Source organism: Seriola dumerili, unplaced genomic scaffold (genome assembly GCF_002260705.1).
Source record: "Seriola dumerili isolate Sdu_G_001 unplaced genomic scaffold, Sdu_1.0 BDQW01000442.1, whole genome shotgun sequence".
Taxonomy (NCBI): Eukaryota; Metazoa; Chordata; class Actinopteri; order Carangiformes; family Carangidae; genus Seriola; species Seriola dumerili.
In genome coordinates this window covers 106,839-128,232 of record NW_019174697.1, presented here as the reverse complement: position 1 = coordinate 128,232, position 21,394 = coordinate 106,839, and the positions used below count along the sequence as shown (strand labels likewise).

At 40.4% G+C, this 21,394-nt stretch overlaps 3 protein-coding genes across 6 annotated transcripts in view; 2 read left to right on the top strand and 1 right to left on the bottom strand.

Moving 5' to 3' along the window:
• Positions 1–12,819, bottom strand: part of jak2 (Janus kinase 2) — a 31,792-nt gene extending 18,973 nt beyond the window's left edge. For 2 of the 3 annotated variants that reach the window (XM_022762102.1, XM_022762105.1), the window contains exon 1: positions 9,611–9,908. The gene's annotated coding sequence lies outside the window, so the exon portion shown is untranslated. Of the gene's footprint in view, positions 1–9,610; positions 9,909–12,767 lie in introns of those variants that run through there. The other variant, XM_022762104.1, reaches the window with a different exon arrangement.
• Positions 12,820–14,415: 1,596 nt separating this feature from the next.
• The window catches only part of LOC111234255 (zinc finger and BTB domain-containing protein 26-like), a 7,900-nt gene continuing 921 nt past the window's right edge, over positions 14,416–21,394 (top strand). Inside the window, exons 1-2 of the mRNA XM_022762226.1 lie at positions 14,416–14,724; positions 15,125–16,175. Of these exons, the coding sequence (XP_022617947.1) occupies positions 14,416–14,724; positions 15,125–16,175 (1,360 nt within the window). The remainder of the gene's footprint in view (positions 14,725–15,124; positions 16,176–21,394) is intronic.
• The window catches only part of rc3h2 (ring finger and CCCH-type domains 2), a 26,632-nt gene continuing 24,877 nt past the window's right edge, over positions 19,640–21,394 (top strand). For both annotated transcript variants that reach the window (XM_022762108.1, XM_022762107.1), the window contains exon 1: positions 19,640–20,188. The gene's annotated coding sequence lies outside the window, so the exon portion shown is untranslated. The remainder of the gene's footprint in view (positions 20,189–21,394) is intronic.

Genomic DNA, 21,394 nt, shown 5'->3' with positions numbered 1-21,394 from the left:
AGGCTGAAATTGAGATAACAGGACACAACTAGAATAGAAGAAAGGAGTCACAGTAGATGGTGAGAAGCCATCTATTACTTATGCTCTGAATGGTTTTCATTTAATAGAGTCACATCAATGTTTGCTGCCAGTATTATAATGTGTATCTTGGCTGAGGCTGCTTTGGTTGTAGAGAGCTCTGCAAAAATAAGCCGTTATGTAGAATTAAGTACTTTGTATTTAAATGAGAAAGGGATCAAGAGTGAAGCTTGAAGAAAGAACAGAACAGCACAGCTTTGCCTGGTCAGTTCACTTTTAATTTGCACTTGATCCTAAATTGCGGTTTGCTGCATTTATCAGCACGCAAAACAGTGAAGTTGCACAAGCTTGGTAAATGTATGGAGACCATAGCCCTTTAGAACAGTGGCTGATTCAGATGCCTTAGATTCTATGGTATCTCTCTCTATAACCATAAAATGTTAGCTGACACGAGATGAGCATTACTTATCATCAATTGTATTAGTTATCAGCACACAAAATTACTTAAAGACTGCAGTGCAGTAGGCTTACTGTACAGACTGCGCTGGGCTGCCTACAGCGGTTTTGGTCTTCAAGCTATGTACATGGAAAATGCATGTTTTTTGCACATGGAACATTTGGTACTGTCTCTGTTACAAATTCTAATATTTATTAGTACATATGTTAGGTAAATTCTTGAATTCTATAGTTTTTAGTTATGCTGCCAGCATGGCTTTAACAATGGCAGTTTTAGTCTTTTGATCCTCCATTTTGATCCAGACTAAAATATCTCAACAACAACTGGATGGACTGCCATGCGATTTCAGATATCCATGAGGTGCCCAGAGGTGATCCCCTGACTTTTCCTCTAGCACCATCAGCAGGTTGATGTTTGTGGTTTTGAGTGCGATGTCCTGATAACGATTGGATGCGCTGCCATGACATTTGATACACACTCAAGTCCCTCTATTTGTGGTGCTGTGTGGTGTTTCCATTGTGTATGTAGCTCAGAACCTCCAAGATAACAGATATATTTTACTACTCTGCAACGTTGGCATGCATTCTCCTCTCCATCTGGTGAAATATTTCCATCATGTGTCACTGTGACTACAACAGCTGTTGTTGACTGATCCCACAGAGCAGGTTGTTATTTAGTGTTTTTTAGGGGTTTTTCCCACTGTCTTCTAGAAAGTTTGGGCTGGGTTGAAAGCAGTTGATGGCCTGTGCAAAGCCAAATGAGTCAAAACCAAATAAGCCAAATGACTGTGATGATGGATGCTTATACTTTTTCACCAATTACCATTTCTCATCAATCAATAAGGGACTGAAGCCTTGACCTTCAACCTTTGATAGTAGTTACAGCTTTGAAACTTTGAACTGGATTTGTTTGTGTCAGCTTTGCACATATGGACACTGGAATTTTACACCACTCCTCTTTGAAACATTGCCCAAGTTCTCTCAAGTGGCACAAAGACCATGAAAGTTTTTTTCCCCCCAGCATGATGCGGCCAGCACTGGCTCCATGTTTGGGATCATGTGTTTCTGCTGAAGTGTCTGCAACAGATGAAGCACCTTGGCAACAATTGTCTTATGCTCACTGTCTCAGCCTTGGAAACCTGTAGCTCCTTCTCATGGCACCATTAGTCATCATCCCAAGTTGATGTATTCAGCTTGCTTTGTCTGACCAACAACATTTCAAGATTTCTGTTTATTAAAAGATACTAAACTAAAACTGAACAAATATTTACATTTGAGGAGCTAAGACCAGGATTTATTTTTTCCTTTTTTGTTCAATTCATAATGTAAGCAATAACTCAAATTTGTTACAGATTGATTTTCTGCCAAATGACTTGTCCTTCTGGTCTAGTCTAATAGTGTGAGTAAATTGTTTTGATTCCAGTATCACTTCTCACCATTTTGTTACCTCAGTAGAAAACACAAAGACAATATTTTGACATATGATCATAAATATTTAGTAGAATGTTTAGACTGCTTGGTGCAAATCTAATATCATTTATCAAAGTCCAGCTGCCCTCAATTCAACTCTTCTTAGATAACCATGACCTGCATGACTGAGAACCTTCACAGACATCTTTACTAAGCATTTTGGGATGGACCCCCTCAGTATGGTATGTCACTGTGAAAGGACCGCCAGGAAAATTGCAGACTACAGAAACCACTTATGGTTCAACCCGAGATGCCATCAACACAGACTCATACCAGACAGACTATGTCTAGGCTCCTTAGTGAAAGGCTACAGAGCCTGGAGAAGGCTCACAACCAGCTACTGAATGAGAAAGTGAGAAAGGTCCATTTCATCGTTGAAGACTGACTGTTTACTCCAGAGACTGACACCACATCTGTCCACTCTTGCAGAATGTCACTCATTTCATTGAGAAATTTGCACACACCTCCATATAGTCTGTGTGCAAGCATCAATTCAAGAAGAATCACATCTTCAGTACCTAAGACATCAACTTGGTACCAAAGTATCGGTTCTCGTGACATCCCTAGCCTGGAGTACCTGAGAGAATCTGGAGATCTTCAACAAGCATTCAGAAAGAAACTGGTTCATCTACACATCCAAGTCTACAAGAAAAGCAATCTAGTGTATTCATTCCAAAGCAGTGAGACATGCACTCCCTCGAGGACAACAACGCACATATTTTGGATAGGGAGGACAGGTGGTTTGAAAGGGGAGTGAAGGACACCATCTACGTTAAAATAGAGAAACCAACCCTCAACAGAGGAGGAGGTCTATGACACAACTTATCCCCCACCTACAATTCTGTCCTTTCATCCTTTCCCAGGAAATTTAACAACCATTGAAACTTGGCTTCAGGTGACTCCAACAAACCTAACCAATGTCATTACAACGGCCAGGAGCCTAACTAACAAATAACATCAGTGGCCTTTATAATAACCCCACAGAGGTTAAAGGTCACACCGCCAGTCAGTCAGGACAGAAGAAGCCTTTTGGAAGAGAAGTAGAATGTCTGAGTGACTGTGGCTTGTGTGAATATCATATTGTGTGAATAAAGTTTATAGTATTTTTCTGGCAAAGGAGTTTTTTTGATCTTTTGATGGTGGACACTTTCAACTAGAGTAACCCACTAAATGCAAAGTTAACAATGCTCTACGGTGGTCTTATTTCAGGATTCTATTTCAACTGAATATTATCACCATAAAAACAGAAATGCACAATCAGTAAAGTTAGCTGCTATACTACATGGTGTAAGAATAAGAATAAAGGAAAACACTGCTCTCTCACCAGTTCCTCTGTGTGTTTACACACCCAAAACGTTTATCATGAAGCAGGCAGGCAGAGAGTTAGACCAGTTCCTTGCTGGGTCTTATCAGGGCCTTGGGGCTAGTGGAGGTCAGAGCTATCAGCTCACCCACATTTTGCCCTCTATGGCTGATCTGCTCCACTGCTGGCTACTCTTTAATTGGTCTCTGGACATTTTTCACTTATCTACCAACTGCTGGGCTTCCTCTAAAGTTTGGATAAAGTTTCATATTGGGCAACAAAAACAATTACAACAGTCCCTAAATCGTTTTGGAGAAACTGAAATCTTCAGTTACTGGCTATGCTACAGCTTTCCCAACTAGAAAACAGAGCTCGCTGTGTCTTGCAGATGGGTGTTTCATTCTTTCATTTTTCTCTCTCATCTTTAGTTATGTCAATGAAATGCTGTATTTGAAGAGTGATACCAATTTTCTCACAGAGGAAATATGGACATGTCACAGTAGGAGAAAAGCACATTGATTCAAGGACAAGTCAGATATACAAATATATACATATATTAGATTTGCACAGAGCAGTATAATCATTCTACTAAATATAAGTCAAAACATTATCTTTGTACGCTCTAATGAGGTAACTTAGCATAAGTCCGAATAGCATGAAATCAGGTTGTGAGGCACTGCCAAATACTACTGTTATTTGACCAACATTTGAAAAGTTGAAACACAGTCAAAACAGAGGAAACTCCCCTGATAACATAAGGGGATTTTAAGGCTGAAGAAAAAGGAGCAGGGTGGTCTACACAGGGTGTACAGTGAATAACAGCAAATACAACCACGTTATGTTTTAGCTTCGGATGTCCCAGAGGCTTAGTCAGACCTCACATGTATGAAGAAATCATCAATGAAATAAAATGATTGAGTATTAAATCCCAATGAAATCTGCAGAAAGAACTTTGAGATAAAACAGCTGTGCTCCCTTGCATCACAGCACCAAAAGGAAGTAATGGAAATGAACCTGCAAATCCAAGGAGCCATGTACATATAAAAAGTAGTGTAGGAAGACGCTAAAAAAAAAAAAAACTATTTCGTTTTGACATCTGGCTGTAACATAAAAAGCTAATCAATGCAGAAACAGTGATTATCCAAGTCTTACTGCAAAACAAATGTAATAAGCATAAACAAAATGGTGAGAAAGGATAGTGAAATTGCAACAATATACTTGACCTACTAGACCTGAAAAGACAAGTCATTTCACATAAAATTAATCTGCAACAATTTTGAGTGTGAAAAAAATCCCTGGTCTCAGCCTCTCAAATGTAAATATTTGCTAGTTTTTAGTTTAGTGGTGTAGTGTTTTTTAGTAAACTCAAAATTGGTCAAACAAAGCAAGCTGAAGATATCAACTTGGGGTGATGATTAATCCAGAAAATAATCATCACATTAACCTACAAGACAGTACCTAACAAAGTATTCATGAGAGGGTTACGAATGAGGGAGGCTACCATGAGACCTATGATAGCTCTGAAGGAGCTACAGGTTTCCAAGGCTGAGACACGGAGCATAAACAACTGTTGCCTGGGTGCTTCATCTGTTGCAGCTTCATGAGAGCTATGACTATTACACAAAGCAGTAGGTTTGATAACCTGATACATCTGCCGAAACACATTATTCAAAACAGAGAGCAAGTGCTGGCAGCATCATAGCTTTGGAGAAAAGTCCATTGATGGCCCTTGAGAGAACTTGAGTATTTCCTCTCTGACAGCTAAGATCGGTCAAAGTCTATCCTTTGTTTGTCAAGGCGTACAGCTGTAACAACAGGAGAACTGCTAGTGTTCTCGTCAGGATTAGCTCCCCGGCCATCAGCAGAAGAGCTGCTAGCATCCTCACTGTCACTAGATTGCATGTGTTTACAAAACACTGATATTTTGGCCTGACTTTCAGACATTTTGGGTCGACATCTTTCCATCTCTGGATTTAGAGGGATTTATAAGACTTGTTGGAAAGCTTTTATTGCACTTAACATAACAAGCATTTAACCTGTGTCTCCACTGCTACACTCCATGTGTTTGGAGAGGGGATAAGACATACACATGGTGAAACAGAAGACAGTGGAGAGAAACAGAACCATAATGACAGCAAAATGCGGATTCACTGAGCTGAAATGAAACAAGTGCACATAGATTAGGTAAATAACATGTATAACATTTAGTTTTCTTCATTTAGTTTTTCTTAATTTTGTGGTTTCTTAGGGCAGTGGGGGGGTCCAGTTGGGGGAGGCAGGCCCCCAAAGCAATGGTAGCGGAAACACTGAACTACTTCCAAAGGTTCCTCCAGCAACTTGGGGGCTGATTACTCAGTTTGTCAAGGCTGCAACCGCTTGTTGATTGATTCGAAATGGTAAGAAGTGAAAAAGTCTGGCTGACCATGATCACATACTAATTTGGCTCATCTTTGTACAGGCCATCAACTCTACAGCTTTCAACCCAGACCAACCTCTCCCGAAAACAGGGGGAAAACCCCCTAAAAAACAAGGGGAAAACAACAGAGGACCCCTGGTGACATCAATCACCTCACATCTTTAAACAGCTGTTCTATTTAGAGTGGCACATGATGAAAATTTTTCAGCAGTTGAAGAGGAGGGTTCACACAAACTTTGCCGAGTAGGAAAATGCATCTGTTGTCTGGGAGGTTCTGAGTTACGTTTGAAATGGGAATACCACACAGCACGACAAATATGTAGCCATGGGCAGATGATAATTTCACAGCTCACACAAATAACTCTGGCAAAAATTTGAAGCTGTCTCCCTATCACTAGACTGTGACACGACATGCAAGGTTCAGGTGAAGAGATACAAATCCTGAAAAGCTGAAAAGCTGCTGTGGCCATTACAGATGTAGTCCATGGCACAAATAGTTTTGATTGGTTGATTGGTCACATTGGCTAGCTCTAATGTTAGATAGCCTAGATAAATATGCACTGTTAGGCTTTTCCAAGTGTTCAAGGGAACTGGGGCTAAACTACCTCACTTACTGCATGTTTGTGCATTTGTGCACAATGTGCATTTCTCTCTATATCATGTTGATGTTCTTACACATTCAGAATCATGACCGCTTTTGCCGGTGATGTTTAAAGGCAGCTTGCTTTAGGCATTTGAATGTTAATGGTTCATTATTGCAGGTTTGTACTGTACATGTAGCACAGTGTTAACAATGTTACTTGTAACATTCTTTCTCAACCCTGGAACTCAAACCATTTTCTGATGCCCTCCCAAAAAAATATATAATAATATAATTATAATTATAATAATTAATACCATAAATGTGTGACAACTAGTCAACTAATGGCTTGAACTAACTAGTCAATACTAGTCAGCCATGCTAAACTTGAGTACCTGGTCTTCAAACTTGCACTAGAAACTGTTTCAGCTCAAAAGTCATTTTAATCTGTGTCATATGTAGTCTTGGTTTGACAATTCACCACACCCTCTTCTATTAAAGTAAACTATGCTATCTGGTGTGAATCCCCCCTCTCTCTGTTCTTGCAAGCTAGAAAGGAAATCAACTAAAAAGGGGCAACAGCAGGCTGGAAAAGCTCACCAAAAGCATTGCTTTGACTGTGGAATGTAATCTTTAGCCACTGAGCAACCAGTGTGCGTCTACAAGTCATATTCCTTAGTGTTACTGCTCACCCACTTCCCACTACACTGATGCAATGCTGTGGTTGTTTCAGCATGTTTACACATCCCCATAAGTGTCTACAAAACTTTAGCCAGGCAATGCACATTCTTTGTGTAATGATGATTTGAAATCAACATAATATTCTTATAAATTAGACTTTCTTTCACATGGTTCTGAATGTTGATGTATTATGTGTCTGTTCTGTGGTCTTTCTTTGTCAATGTAGAAACAACATACCACCCTCTTACACATTCTGTGTAGGCTACTTTCTTTTGCCACACGAAAAAAATGAGGTGTGAGTAAATGGCAAAACAGGCAGCTTTGTCAGAGGCACTTCCTATGAAGGGACCCACAGTTAAAGTGACAATCTGTAGTTGAGAGTTATTCACACATCAAGCCAGTAGTTAACAATATTTTATGTCCCAATATCAGTGTGTAATCCCTGAGGGTCCACTGGAGGAACAAATATGCTACAGGATCACTATTTCACATTGTACTAGCCTCTATCATGCCCTTCTGTCACCCCTTAACATCTTAAAAATATAAATCTTCACATTATGTCATCAACAAAATGTACTTAACAGATTAGTGTAATATAAGTGAGATAGGGAACACAGACATTTCCTTTCCCTGCTACAAAGTATGTGTGTTTACACACAGAGAGGCACTGTGTTTAAAAGCCATTTAAAAAAGATCACTATGGAAAACATTTTGTGAGAGGTATTCTCTTCTGAAATGCCTCCCTCTGAAACCATAAACGATGGCTACAATAATGGGAAAATACACTGGCAGAGAGGGTTAACGTTGTAAACACTGTCACATGTGTCAGCAAGGATTTTCACTCACCAATGTCAAAGTCAGTGAAGCTGCCTAAAGCTGCATGCTTCAAAAGATAAACAAATCGAATCTCTGGGAAACACAGGGCTATTTCACATTTTGTCTTACCCTAAACCACAGCACACTATAGTGTGGGATGTTTTCATTCTCTTGTGTTCAAATCTAGTTGCAAGTCTCTCAATGATCTGGCACTCCTAAGATTGTACAAGACATTATTCTGGCAAAAATGTGAAATGGAAAAATGGGTAACTGTTGCTTTTTCCTTGCATCTTGTTCCAGTTTAAATAACCAGCTCTTTTTCCCCCCATTACAGCTGACAGTGCTGTTATTTGTCTGTGACCTCAATAAAACACACAAAATGTTACACATAACCCCTGATGCAAGAATAATGTACTTTCCCTATAACTGTCTGCACATCTGTGTCACTGACTATGTTCTTCCAGTAAAGATCTAAATAAAACTGCTAAATGTGCTTTGACAAGAAATCTAACAAATCAACACTGCCAAGATAAAATTGAAACACCCTAAAGCAAATATCCTTCTAAGTATATCCTTGTGATAAATGTTGAGTTAATACTGTCTCCCTCAGCCCAGCAGTCCCCTTAGCATAGCATACTGTCAATTTAAGAATCCATATTAGTATCATTGGTTGGGGATGACTAAAATATTGCAAACAACACTGCTTCCCCTCTCAAAACTAGAAAACAGAAGCAACATTATGAAAGCTGAACAGGAAAATGAACTGACTGCTCTGAAGAGAATTAACTAACCTGGTTTGTAAAATCTGTAAGATAAGCATGCATATATCACATGGCAGCACCATCAACAAACTAAATATATACTCAGTTACAAGTTTATAATGTACATCTGCCTAAAACTAATAAAACAGCTCTACATTACAAGTCCTACCAACGAGAGGTTATGATGTCCAGATTTAGTTTCAAAGAGGTGTTGATTCAAGGAAGGGAAAGGAATCACCTCCTCTACACCTTACTAATAAGCTCTAACTGTAACCATGTCCCCCAGAACTCATCACCTGATGTTGATTCTCATTTCTATAAGTGAGGGTAGACAACATCTCTCAGTATTATGCTAATCTAAAACCTCTTCAACAAAAACTGAACATTGAATCCCTCATATATGCAGGACTCTTGTATTAGAGTGATGTTACACTAGTTTCAGTTAGGTGTACATTAGGGATGCAACTAATGATTATTATCATTGATTCATCAATTCATCCTGTTGTCTATAAAATGTCATGAAACAATGAAAAATACCAGCTTGTTTTAAACAACCTACCAAAGTCCACTGGTATTTAGTTTACTTTCATATATGATAAAGAAAAGCATTAGATCCTGACATCAAAGAAGCTGGGAACAGAGACTGTTTGGCAAATTTTTGCTTGAAAAATGACAGAAGCTATTAACTGATTATAAAAGTAGCTGCTGATTAATTTTCTACCAATCAACTAATCGATTAAATGGTTCCACCTATTAATGAGAAGAAAATAATATCACACCTCTCATTGCAATATCTTAATGACAGGCTGTTTTTAACTTAATAATCACTGCTTTCTGTATTTTGTCCAGCACTTCCATATTTATTGAAGACAAACAAAAAGCACAGTGAGTGATGTGACTTGTGGCACTGACAAACTAACGGCTTCTTTGCCCTTGGTCTGCTATGCTAACTGTAACTGGTGTCAGCTGGTTTGCAGGAACTCGGGACGCGACAGCGACGGCTCACACCGTCCGTCTCCCCCCCCCCCCCCCCCCCCCCCCACACACACACACACACACACACACACACACACACACACACATAGACACACACATTGAACACAACTTACTCTGCTTGACTTCTCCTGAGTTGGAGTCCACCGGGGTACACGACGGACTGCTCACGGAGTTAGCTAGCTAAAGTCTCGCACTTCAGGGCTTACGTTAGCTGTCAACAAAAGTAGATGCTTCTTTGTTTGCCATTCCGTTGGTCTTCACATCTTTTCACAGACTGTTTTCATTTATCGCTTCACTGCGACCACTCCGTAGCATTAAACGACCTCATTGTGTTTTTGCTCCACGTGACATTCGGGTTCACTATTGTCTTACCACTACCCCGGCTCACCCTGCAGTTGTCTCAACATACGAACCGATGACAGTAATAGTCCACTGTATGGAGATGGTGATGATGATGATGGAAGTGGTGGCAGCGATGGTGAGGGCGGAGCAGGATGCCTGCAAATAGTTTAGCCTACTCTCTCACACTGACTCGGGGTTTGATTCTTCCGTGTTTGTGACACGGAAACATTTTTTCTTGTGCAGAGGAATCCCCTTTAGTTAACACACAGCTCCTGCACGTTCTCCAGTGGCGGAGTGTAACTAAGTACATTTACTCGAGTACAATGACATTTTAAGGTAGGCCTACTTGCACTTTACTTGAGTAATTTCATCTCGTGCTACAGTACTTTATGCACGGGTTGGTTCGTGCTGAGTGCGAAATCAGCTTAAGAAAAGTAGATTTAAAGCATCATCCCACAAAGTCAGATAGAGAGGGACAGAGGATTTCAGGTTGAGCACTTTCAAGCATAAAAAGTGCAAGTCAGTGAATTAATTATAATGCTAAAACAGCAATGATTTGTCCATTCATTTTTAATAACACGTTTTATAAATATGTAGGCTACACAGATAGCAAACATTATTTGGCACGGATCGGGCCCGGAGCCATTATAAAATCTAGGCCAGATCCGCACAAAGGACCTGTGCCTTTGGCTTTTGGCACAATGGGCAAATACCGCCGCTGATCCGTTTCTTGAATCTCGGCCAGAACTTGGCTCCGGGCCGGATGGAATTTATTTTATTGTGATCTGGGCCAGATCTGTAGGTCTACTGGATCCGTTCTGGATCCGTTCTGGATCCGGTCCAGATCCACTACGGATCAAGTATGGATACTGGATCTGGCCCAGGTCTGTATTGTATCTGGTCCAGATCCATACCGAATCCGTACTGGATTTGGCCCAGATCCTTATTGTATCTGGTCCAGACTTGAGTCATATCTGGGCAAGTCTGGTCCAGATCCGATCCGTACTGGATCGAGTACCTATCTGGTCCTGCACTTTCAAGCATAAAAACTGCGAGTCAGTGAATTAATTAAAATGCTAAAACAGCAATGATTTGTACATTTATTTTTAGTAACACGTTTTATAAAGTCTAGTATGTAGTATAAGTAGAGGTAGCTCATATTTTAGACTACAGGATATGACGAGAACAATGCTAAAGAGAAAGGAGAGGTGAAATAAAAAAATAAAATAAAAAATGGAGTACAGCCAAAGAGGGAAAAATATGGATGAATAGGAGCTGTTGGCATGCAAGGGCAAATAGACAAGGGGCACTGTCCAAAGAAGCTATAGGCAAGGCCACTTTAAACAAGTTTTCTCTGATCATTTGTTTTTAATCAAATATTAATAATCCAGTTTTTAATTAAGTGAAATTTAATAATTTTCTTTAGTTTATTTTCAATTTCCATCTAAGGACAGTGTTGGCTCATACATTATAATTGGCAGCATTGTGCTGGACAACTGAATACTTTGAATCAGCCAAGTGGCTATTTGGATAACCTTTTGGTTAAACAAAGATAACTGAATAAATATTTTTCAGTGTTTGCAAGTTTCAGTACAAACGTGTTCCACTCAACCATAAAGTTACACTTCTGCAAAGAGGGTTACAGATGGGGTTAATGTCAATACAACTTCTACTATTTCACTTCACTGTGGCCTAACTGACAACAAATAAAATGCTATTTACACATTAAGCATAAGTGGACCTAATAATAATGCAATGATAAAAAAAATGAATATTATAATCACTTAGAGCCATTCTATTAGATTTTAGGAATATTTTGCAGATATTATTTTTATGCTTTTACTTGAGTCAATATGTTTTCTAGTGATTGAGAATTTACTGTGTATTGGTGTCATCAGGTGTCAAATACAAGTTATATTTTAATTTTTGGAAGATTTATATTTCATATTAAAAGGAATATCTTACTGGAATTATTGCAGTTTATAACAACAGCAGCAACTATTCCTTATAATGGGAGCAACAGAACAGCTTGACATTGTCAGAGAGCCAACTGTGCTTACAGGGCTTGTTCTGATTGTTTCATTGCCATTATCTTTTGGACAGTGTGTAACTGCTCTGCTGCATCACTTTTTACTATAAGAGACCACCAGAACTTCAGATAGAGCTCCAGATCTAAATGGCAAAAAGTTAGATCAGATGAAGTTAAGCATATGCCTTTCCTTTCTCCAGTATTTATAAAGATTACCTTTTTTGTAAATACTGTAATTATCTGGAGTTATCTCTGACTGTACAGAATACATACAGCCAATGTTAAAAAAAGAAAAGAAAGTGTCATTCCAACATCCACATTATATCAGATCTGTGTTGCAGAGTACCAATTGTTTTGTTCAGATTTGTTGTAGAGGGAGATGAAAAAAGTCACTGCAAGGAAATCTTTAGGTAAATAAAATAAATGAGTCACCATGTCACACCCCATTTTTTGATCTTATTTGCAAAATGGGAATAAATATTAACAGAGCTGGTGGAGTCTTTTTTCTGCTTTAATGTGTAATAGCCTTGAGCAACAAGTGCAGTGATAATGTTGTAAGCATGAAAGCTGATTATTTTTTAGTTTTTTCCCTCGAAACTGGATTATATTTCAGCCTTACAATTAAAACCCCATATTGTGAACTAGTACATACTGTACCATCTCCCTAGAGAATGACTGACAGGTACTCAGAGAGGGTGGTTTTGATGACTATGGAATGATGCGATTATGGAGGTGGTGTTTCTGGCGGTGACTTAACCTCATGATATGACTCATCTTTCATAAGACTGGCTGCATTGGAAGAATTGGAAAACGGTTTGTTCCAGGATACTCACGTGCTCCTCTTTTTCTTTTTTTCTGATATGAACTCCTGCACTCACTCACTTTCATTTGTAACTTACATTGTAACTGATAGCAGGTTCTGTCATCTGATGGATGGCTGACAACACAGATGCTAATAACATGTTTTAGCAGAATAACTGTAACAAATTCACTAAATACTGACAGATGTCTGGCTCCACCCACTGACTTTCCTCACATGCTTTCTCTTTTGGATTAACTCAGTAAATACATATTTTGTGTGTAGGGTTGTGTGTGTGTGGGTGTGTGTGTGTGTGTGTGTGGGCGGTTGGCATTTGGAGTTCTGCTTCTTCTTTGCGAAACAGAAATAAAACAATGCTCAGTATGTTTAAGTTCTTGTAGACTAACTCTCCTGTGACTTCTGTTTCACCTCAGGCGGTTCTTGTGGACCGCAAACGTCAGTCTCATCGCCACTGCAGAGTTTACTGAGCATTATTGACTAAGGAAGTGAAGTACATTTCACAATAAACCACAGGCGCTGCATATTCTCCACGACATATGGAGGTGAAGTTCTAACCTCGCTTCTTCACATGAAATACAGTGAGAAATCTGAACTACCAAAAAGGCTCACAGACAGCAGGCAGCAACCCCAACATATGAAATGCTCTCTTTTTGCACATCAGAAGCTTCAATATTTAGTTGTTGGGTTTTTTTTCTTTCTTCTTTGTTTTTGTTTTTTGCAAGCAGCAAAATTTTATAATTGTCTTCATGTTGCACTTTGAGCACAATGGGAATTGGGCCTCAAAGGACAAAAAAATCTATTCTTGAATTAATCTTTTACTGTATATGCTTATAGGCTATAAATATAAACATAGATAATCAACTCATGAATTCATTCTATTGCATTGCTAATGTAGTCCATTATAGAAAAACTAAACTGTGCAGCTCTGAGAGTGATGGAGCTGCTGTAGATTGTGTGAGCATTATCACCACCAAGCGGTTGGTTTTTAGTATTGCACCTCTTTGATGATGCTGAGTTACACGCTCGCTTGCTTATGTAAAAACCCACGGGTGAAGTAGCGGCACTGAAGGGGTGAATCAGTCCATGCGCAGCAACAGACCCGCTGCCTCACGTTCAGGTCATCAGCAGGAAGCCACAGGAAGTCGGGATGACCGTCCAAAAGATGCATCTCATCCTCCTGCATGTGTGTAGCATCATCAACGTCTGTCAATGACGGTGGTTAAACTGTGAAACGTCATTCGAGTATAGAGACCCACTGTTCTCTAAAAGTTAACTGTGCTTCTGGACCAAGAAAAGCAGCGTTTCCCCACCCGTTGGATTCATCATGACGGGATGAGCCTGCTGTAAAAGGTGGGGCTGGATCATCGTGACCATGTGTGCTCTCCCTCTCTCATCCTCTCTCTGGTACTTTACTGTACTGCACAGATTTAGCTTCATCACTCAAGTGCAGACTAAAGCCCACTCATGATGATGATGATGTGGGAATTGTGATTTGGCTTTAAATCAATTGCTATAGGCCCAATGTATATAGTGTCACCTTGATCATGGTTCAATGTCAATATGCTCATTGTTTCAACTACAAGAAGCAGAAAAAAACAGTAACCTATTTGTCTTCGTACTAACAGACAATTATGGGATAATAAAGCTACATTAAAGCTAATATTTCTGTATTTACACACTAACAAAACTGTGCACTAACTTTTTTTTTTTTAATTAGACAGACCATCATGTCAGGCTCCTCTGACACTTTAAAGTTTCATCTCCCCACCCACGGCGATTCCATCCTCAGCAAAATGAACGCTCTGAGAGAGGATCGCCGCTTCTGTGATGTCACACTACTCCTTGGTGGTCCTCAGGGCGCCACTGTCCAGCCTCTCCGCTTCCACGCTCACAGAGTGGTGCTCGCAGCATCCTCGGATTTCCTCCGTGACCAATTCCTGCTCCACGAGGGCCGGGCAGAGCTGAGTGTGGGTGTGGTGTCCAGCGTGGAGGTTGGTAAGAGACTGCTCCTGTCCTGCTACACTGGGCTCCTGGAGGTACAATATAATCTACAGCTTCTCTGAACTATACAGAGCAGAATATCCAGAATATATAGCCACATCCTCAGGTTTCCTGTTTTACTGTGCAATCAAGATGAAATTAAAAACACATCAAAAAACAAAGTGTCAGAATGACAGGATAAAAGAACAGCATCAAGAGTTGTCGAATCAAAACAGAAATAAGGAACAAACATGCTGTGACAACAACAAGAGTGAGTGGTATGATATGAAAGTGATATGAAAAGTTATAGATGACTGAGAGGACTTTAATCAGGGTTATAGTTGTCTGGTGTGCATGTTTAAAGTCTGCAAGGGGAAGTTTGATTTGAATCTTGTGTTGTTGTTTTTTTCTTTGTTGTTTTACTTGATTTCCATGATATATCTATTACTGCTACAGGTCCCTCTGAGGGAGCTGGTGAGCTACCTCACTGCAGCCAGTGCGCTTCAAATGAGCCAGGTGGTGAAGAAATGTTCCCAGGCTGTGTCCCAGTACCTTAGTCCAACTCTGGCTTTCTTGAAATTGGAGGGACCATCAGAAGAGAAGGAAATCCTGCAGCCAGACAGTGGCTGGCCAGGCCCCAGTTCAAAAAATCAGGAGGAAAGGGATGCAGCCCAACCCAGCACCAGTATCCAGGAAACAATTACCGAGGGAGGGGGAGCGATTGTGATTCAGTCCAAGTTGAGGGTGAGTCAGGCAGCCAAGGTGCATAATCAAGGACTGAGAGAGGTTAGAGGGGATAGGAGAGTGGTTAAAGCTAAAATAGAAGACACAGCATGTTGTCTCAACATGCTTGAGTCAGAGGACGGTGGAGGCATCCTGGCTGTTCACACAAGCAAGCCATCCTATCAAGTTCACCACATTACAGAAGCCTTAAAATGTAATCTACACCCTCCTACAGCTGTCCGAGATCATATATCCTCCACAACCATGGGAAGTTCTGCTCAACATGAAGAGGTGGTGGACAGCTCCCGAAGCCCGGATGAAACTCTCTCAGTGGCAGCTCAACTGCAAGAACGTGGAGAGCTGATGGATTCCAATATATTTGGCCTCTCTCCAGCACATCTGTCAAAGAGTCATTGTTCTGGAGATGAGCTGACAGATGATTCAGACTGCAAATTGGTCCAGAGACCATACCTGTGCAGGAGGTGTGACAGAGTCTTCCAGCACTTGGAGAGCTACATGGGGCACTTGAAGGAACACAGACAGTACCTGTGTTTAGTCTGTGGGAAAGGTTTTTCCCAGAAGAGTAACCTGTCTCACCACATACACGCCCACACCGGTGTCAAGCCTTTCAGATGCCCGTTGTGCCACAAGACATTTTCTCAGAAAGCCCCGCTGCAAGACCATCTCAACCTGCATACAGGGGACAGACCCCCTAATTGTAACTACTGTGCTGTGCACTTTGCACACAAGCCAGGCCTCAGACGCCACCTGAAGGATACTCATGGTAAGAGTAGCCTGCAAAATTTGCTTGAGGATGCTTTGCACTGACAATGAAGTCGCACTTTTAGTTTATGTTTAGTTAATGCAGTTGGTCTTAATAATTGTTTAAAGGTGTCAGTACAGTGTCAACACACAATAAGCAATATGTCACAAATGATTCTGACATTTAGGGTAATAGAGAAAAGGTATGTCAATTAAAAGAAATACATCATTTTGTGTTACATTGATTTTGAGCAAAAAATGCTGAGTGCAGATGATCTCACTTCCTGCTACATCAGTGTCTTCCATTACACAGAGTGAGAATCAATGAGTTAATGCATTTGCATTGTAAGATTTGGTCATGGAAAGTAGTGGGTTGAGGGACCCTATGTGCCTTGTGCAGTGTTTTCCTCATCTCTGTGGATACCGTCTAGTGAATCACATCTAGTAGCATGCAGTGTACAAATTCTATTATGGTATATCATCTGCCTTGTATAATAGTAGATGCAGTCTCATTGAGGGTTGAGATAGACATTGTTTCCGACACCTCTGAGACAGCTGCTGCATTTTATAGTATGTACAGACAAGAAAATATGAGCCTCTGTTCCCTCTTCAACCAAAGATTAGTATGCTATTACAATAAGATGAGATAGATAGATAGATAGATAGATAGATAGATAGATAGATAGATAGATAGATAGATAGATAGATAGATAGATAGATAGATAGATAGAAAGAAAGAAAATCACTGCTTCACCATTTGGCCCCACTGAAATTGTGTGCAGCTCGCTGAGCATTATGTTATAAGTGAGTGGGTTGTCCCACATGGCTGAGAGGGTTTCCACGCTCTCTCTAACTCCGTTCCTTCCCTTCACATCTCTCCTTTTCTCTTTCTTTTATCCTTTCGGCCCAGAAATGTCATTGTCACTCATCTCAGTGAATGGAGCACTAGTTGTCGTCCTCCTCAGGGCATCTGAGGCGCCACGGGCAGGAAATTTGTGAGTCTGTGTGCAGACAAATAATGAATGCACAGTGGAGTGCGCATATTTGGTACAAAAATTACTGTGACTATGTGAGTTTGTGTGAGTGAACAAGAGAGCCAGAGAATACACAGACATATAGTCAAAGATGCACCAAAGAAAATGTGTATGAAAAGTGTATCAACCAAATTCAGCTTGCATTAAAAGTGAAAGCCACACCATACCCCAGAACAATGTGCACACAATACAGTGATATTCTCATCTGTGAACATAAGTCACACATCGTCTGTGATAGGATGTTGATGGAATTAGCTGGACAAATAATTTACACTTAATTTGACATGTATCTGCCTGGAGTAGGTCAAAATACATCCATGCACACACAATTTACACACACAGACAAACATAAAATGTGGCATTCAGGGTACCTCCATTATGAATGAGAGACAGAGGTATAAAATATGAGGGTGATGAAGGCAATGGGAAAGATAGAGGAGTAGTAGATACAAAGATGGGAATGAATAAAAGAAGAAAAAATAAGATAAAAGTCATTAGGATATTGAGAAAAAGCATTTTCTTTGGTCTTATAATAATTAAAACCTAAATTTTATATGCATGTGTATGACCATTACTTTACCTGTTTACTCTGATGATAGCGGGATATATGGTTTTCACAAGAGGTCAAGATGAGCCACAAGGAAGAAGCATGAAGCGAAAGAGCAGCCCCCATCCCTCCTCCTAACCCACAGCTGCTTCTGTAGAGCTGAGTAGAGCTGTTCAGTGGCCAACTGATCAAACAGCGGTTGGTCAGTTGTGAGTGTGTGTAACTGTGTGTGTATATAGAACAGGCAATTCCTGAGAAAGATGCTCTCAGCAAGACTACCTTTGAATAATAAAACTCTAAGCATCACAGTGAAATGTGTTTCTGTCTGATGTTTCTCCAAAGCTAGAAATCACAATAATCATCTTTCAACAACATGGAAATTCAAACTACTATTCAGACACTCAGTACAGCTGAGGCAGATTTGTTTTTATTGATTTTTATGTTCTGTGCGAATAACAGCTTAACTTTCTGGCCATAGATGTGACATAGATGGCCATTAAGACATAAACTAATTATTCTGCTTTTTGATTTAATTGAGTTTTTCTCTAAAGCTACTCTGTAATGATGGCCCAGTACAAGGCCCACTGGGGATCATCTCGTTTCATCGTGTAAAAGAGATTTTGTGTGACAACAAAAAAAAAAGAAGTAGCGTTTTTTGGAATTGCCTGTGATTTTCTTCAATCAAAAAAGACTCACTATTAGGGCCTGGGTTTCTTGAAAACTCTATGGCACTGTGTTAGTTTTGTCAAGATATAAATTAAAGGTGAGGTGTTAAAAATGAATTTGTGCTTTTACTGCAGTGGGCTGACCTCCTGATCCCACGTTTGCAACACTGACTGGCCACTTTGATAATAATCAGCCGCTCTGAGTATGCCAACAGCTCATTCCAGACAGCGAGTCACACATGAGTGAAGCACCCAAATAAAACATTCAGATAGTTAGGTCCAATTATTATTTAACTTATCCAGACTCATTGACAGGCTCATATGAGATTGAGTTCCTTCCAGTCCCAGATGCATCACTTAGTAGCACAGAAATGACTTATTCTTTAGCCTCAGTCTCCATCAGTTTTGCTGAAGTAATAATGCATCATACCATACCAACCTTCTATGAAGACTGTTGCATTTGATGACAATAAGGTTGTGGCCAGAACTGAGCCCAGAGAAAGCAGCACAACAACAATTTTCTGCCCTGATAAACAGACTTTAGGATTAAAGTTTTTATTCTCTATATAGAAAGTATATAACATGGTTACAGCTGAAAAATATGATTTTGCACATATGGTAAACTGTAATCATATTATATAGGCTTTCCTCTCCTGTAGTGGACAGCAGGTCCGTAAAGTATGACACAATTATAAACACCAGAGGTAAATGGCCACATGGTCAACGAGCCAGTTAAATGCTATGGAGATGCCTGGCTAAATCCATTATAATGTGCAGGATGAAGCTATCTAGCTAATAGGATTACAACTGTAAGCTAGTCAACATAGTCCATTGTTTTATTGACCACTGCAAGCACTACAAACAGCAATAAATGAAAGGCAACTGGATTATTAGATTTGAATATATTCACTTACTTTAAATGTAATAATAGCCTAATAATGCAAATTTAATTCAAGTCAATTCAAAATATTTTTTTAGACACATGTTATATGCTTTGGTTACGGGAGAGTAAACAGAGGTGGGGAAGGCACCCTGTGCTGAGGCATGTTTTTTCTTCTACTCCACTTCTCTAAATGCAGAGCGACAATAAAGCGAGCGGGAACTACATGAGTTTGTTAGTGTGTGAACTTCCTCTCGACACGCGCACTTGTCGAAGCGCATCCTCTGCTACTGCTGCTGCTGCTGCTGCTGCTCTGCCTCTCGGTCTGTTCCTTTAAAACCAGACAGCCCACGCCTCGAAAAGCGGCTTGTTCCGGCTTGCCCCTTTACATCTTTTTTATCCTTGCTCGCTATTAAAATAGTGCCCTGCGCTGCTCCTCTGACAATTACCCACAAGCCATTTTTGTTAAATCGTCGGATCGAGCTAACAAAACCGCGTCACCGGGGCCGAAGTATGGATGATGCGTAGCCGTGCAGCAGCTCTCTGCCTGTGCATCCCGGTGGTGAGTGCGAGGCGCATTTCAGGCACCATCACCGGCGGAGCGATACAACCATCTCCTCTCAGCCCCGGTTTGTCAAGCTGAGGGTGTGTGGCTCGCTGTACCTGAGTTGAACGTGTCCATCACGTACTAAAGGGGGGCAGAGGATCAAAACTGGACCAAGGGACCTGTGTCTAATGCTCTGAGATGCAGTGCCAAATCGCTCTCGAATCAAGAACTGTCTCCCTGGGCTGGCTGCTGCGGTTGTTTTGCATCTGATGAAGATTGTTTTTTTTATTATCATTATTTTGATGCGCTCCTGTGGATGTCTATGAATATGTTTATCCTGGTGCTCTGGTATAGTGCGTGAGGTAAGTGACTTATCCAGAGGTGCGCGCTACTTTCTCCTGCACCTCTAATTGAGATTTTGTTTGATGTGTGCAAAGCCCGTTTACTTGTTTTTGTTTTCCTCCGCTGAAGATTAGAGATCCTTTAGCACCTACAGATTTCAGAAATTATATATACACCTGGAACTATTCAGCTCCCAGCTCATCACCAATTTCTGCAACTGGTGCTGATGGAATATTACAAGAAGCAGGTTGTATTGAAATGATGGGCCCGTATCTTATAGTCAGTTGCCAATGCAAACCAGGGTTTATTTTAGAAAGAGTTGAGGCACTCATTGCATGCTCTAAATGCAGCATGAAACTGTAGATATGCTGCTGTAATGGTGGAGACTGGTTGGTGCTACGTCCCGAGCATGGTGATAGGAATTTGTGCAAATTCATAGAGCAACATCACTTAAAGTGATTCCTGAGCTGAAAGCTGGGTAGTTTTAGCTCAGGTGTTGCATATTATTTACTGTAGCCTTCAGCTTGAAATGCAGCACTGTCATCATAAAGTTTAAGTATGCAGCAGCCTGTCATGACGGAGGTTACTCTATAACCTGCTGATTTGTAACTTGAAGCAACCTGATATTCTGACAATATTATCGAAGGCTGTAACAAACTGATGGTTCTCTAAGACTGCATATAGCTCCTGTTACTGCAGACACGTCTCACAGGCCTTTACTGTATATATGTTGTATAATATAGCAGCATCTGAGCTATACGTTTGCCCTGCCTCCCATCCAGACACTACCCCCACACACTGTGATGACAGGCATTATGAATAAATAATCTCACAGACCCACATATCTCTACTGTACACTCAAAAACAAGTGAGCAGACATGGTGAAACCACTGTAGTAATCCTGTAATAAATTATGGAGCAGCACATTGCAAATATCACAGGAAAATACCCACTTCGCCACCATTGAAATATGTGTATGATGATGTGTATGATGGTGTGTGATGTGATGTTATGTCATTTCTGCTTGTTCATTTTGTTATCTATACACTTCCCAGCGTGCTGTTTACTGGTGTTTGTGTGCCTGTTGAGAGTCTGTCAAGAGATTAACAAGCTTCATCAGTTCTTAGTGTTAAAGTTTAACTTTCTCTTCATCATTTATGTGCACACTGAGTTGACAGGCATTGTTTTCACTTTACAGTCGAGAAGTGCTGCTTCCCAACCCAACA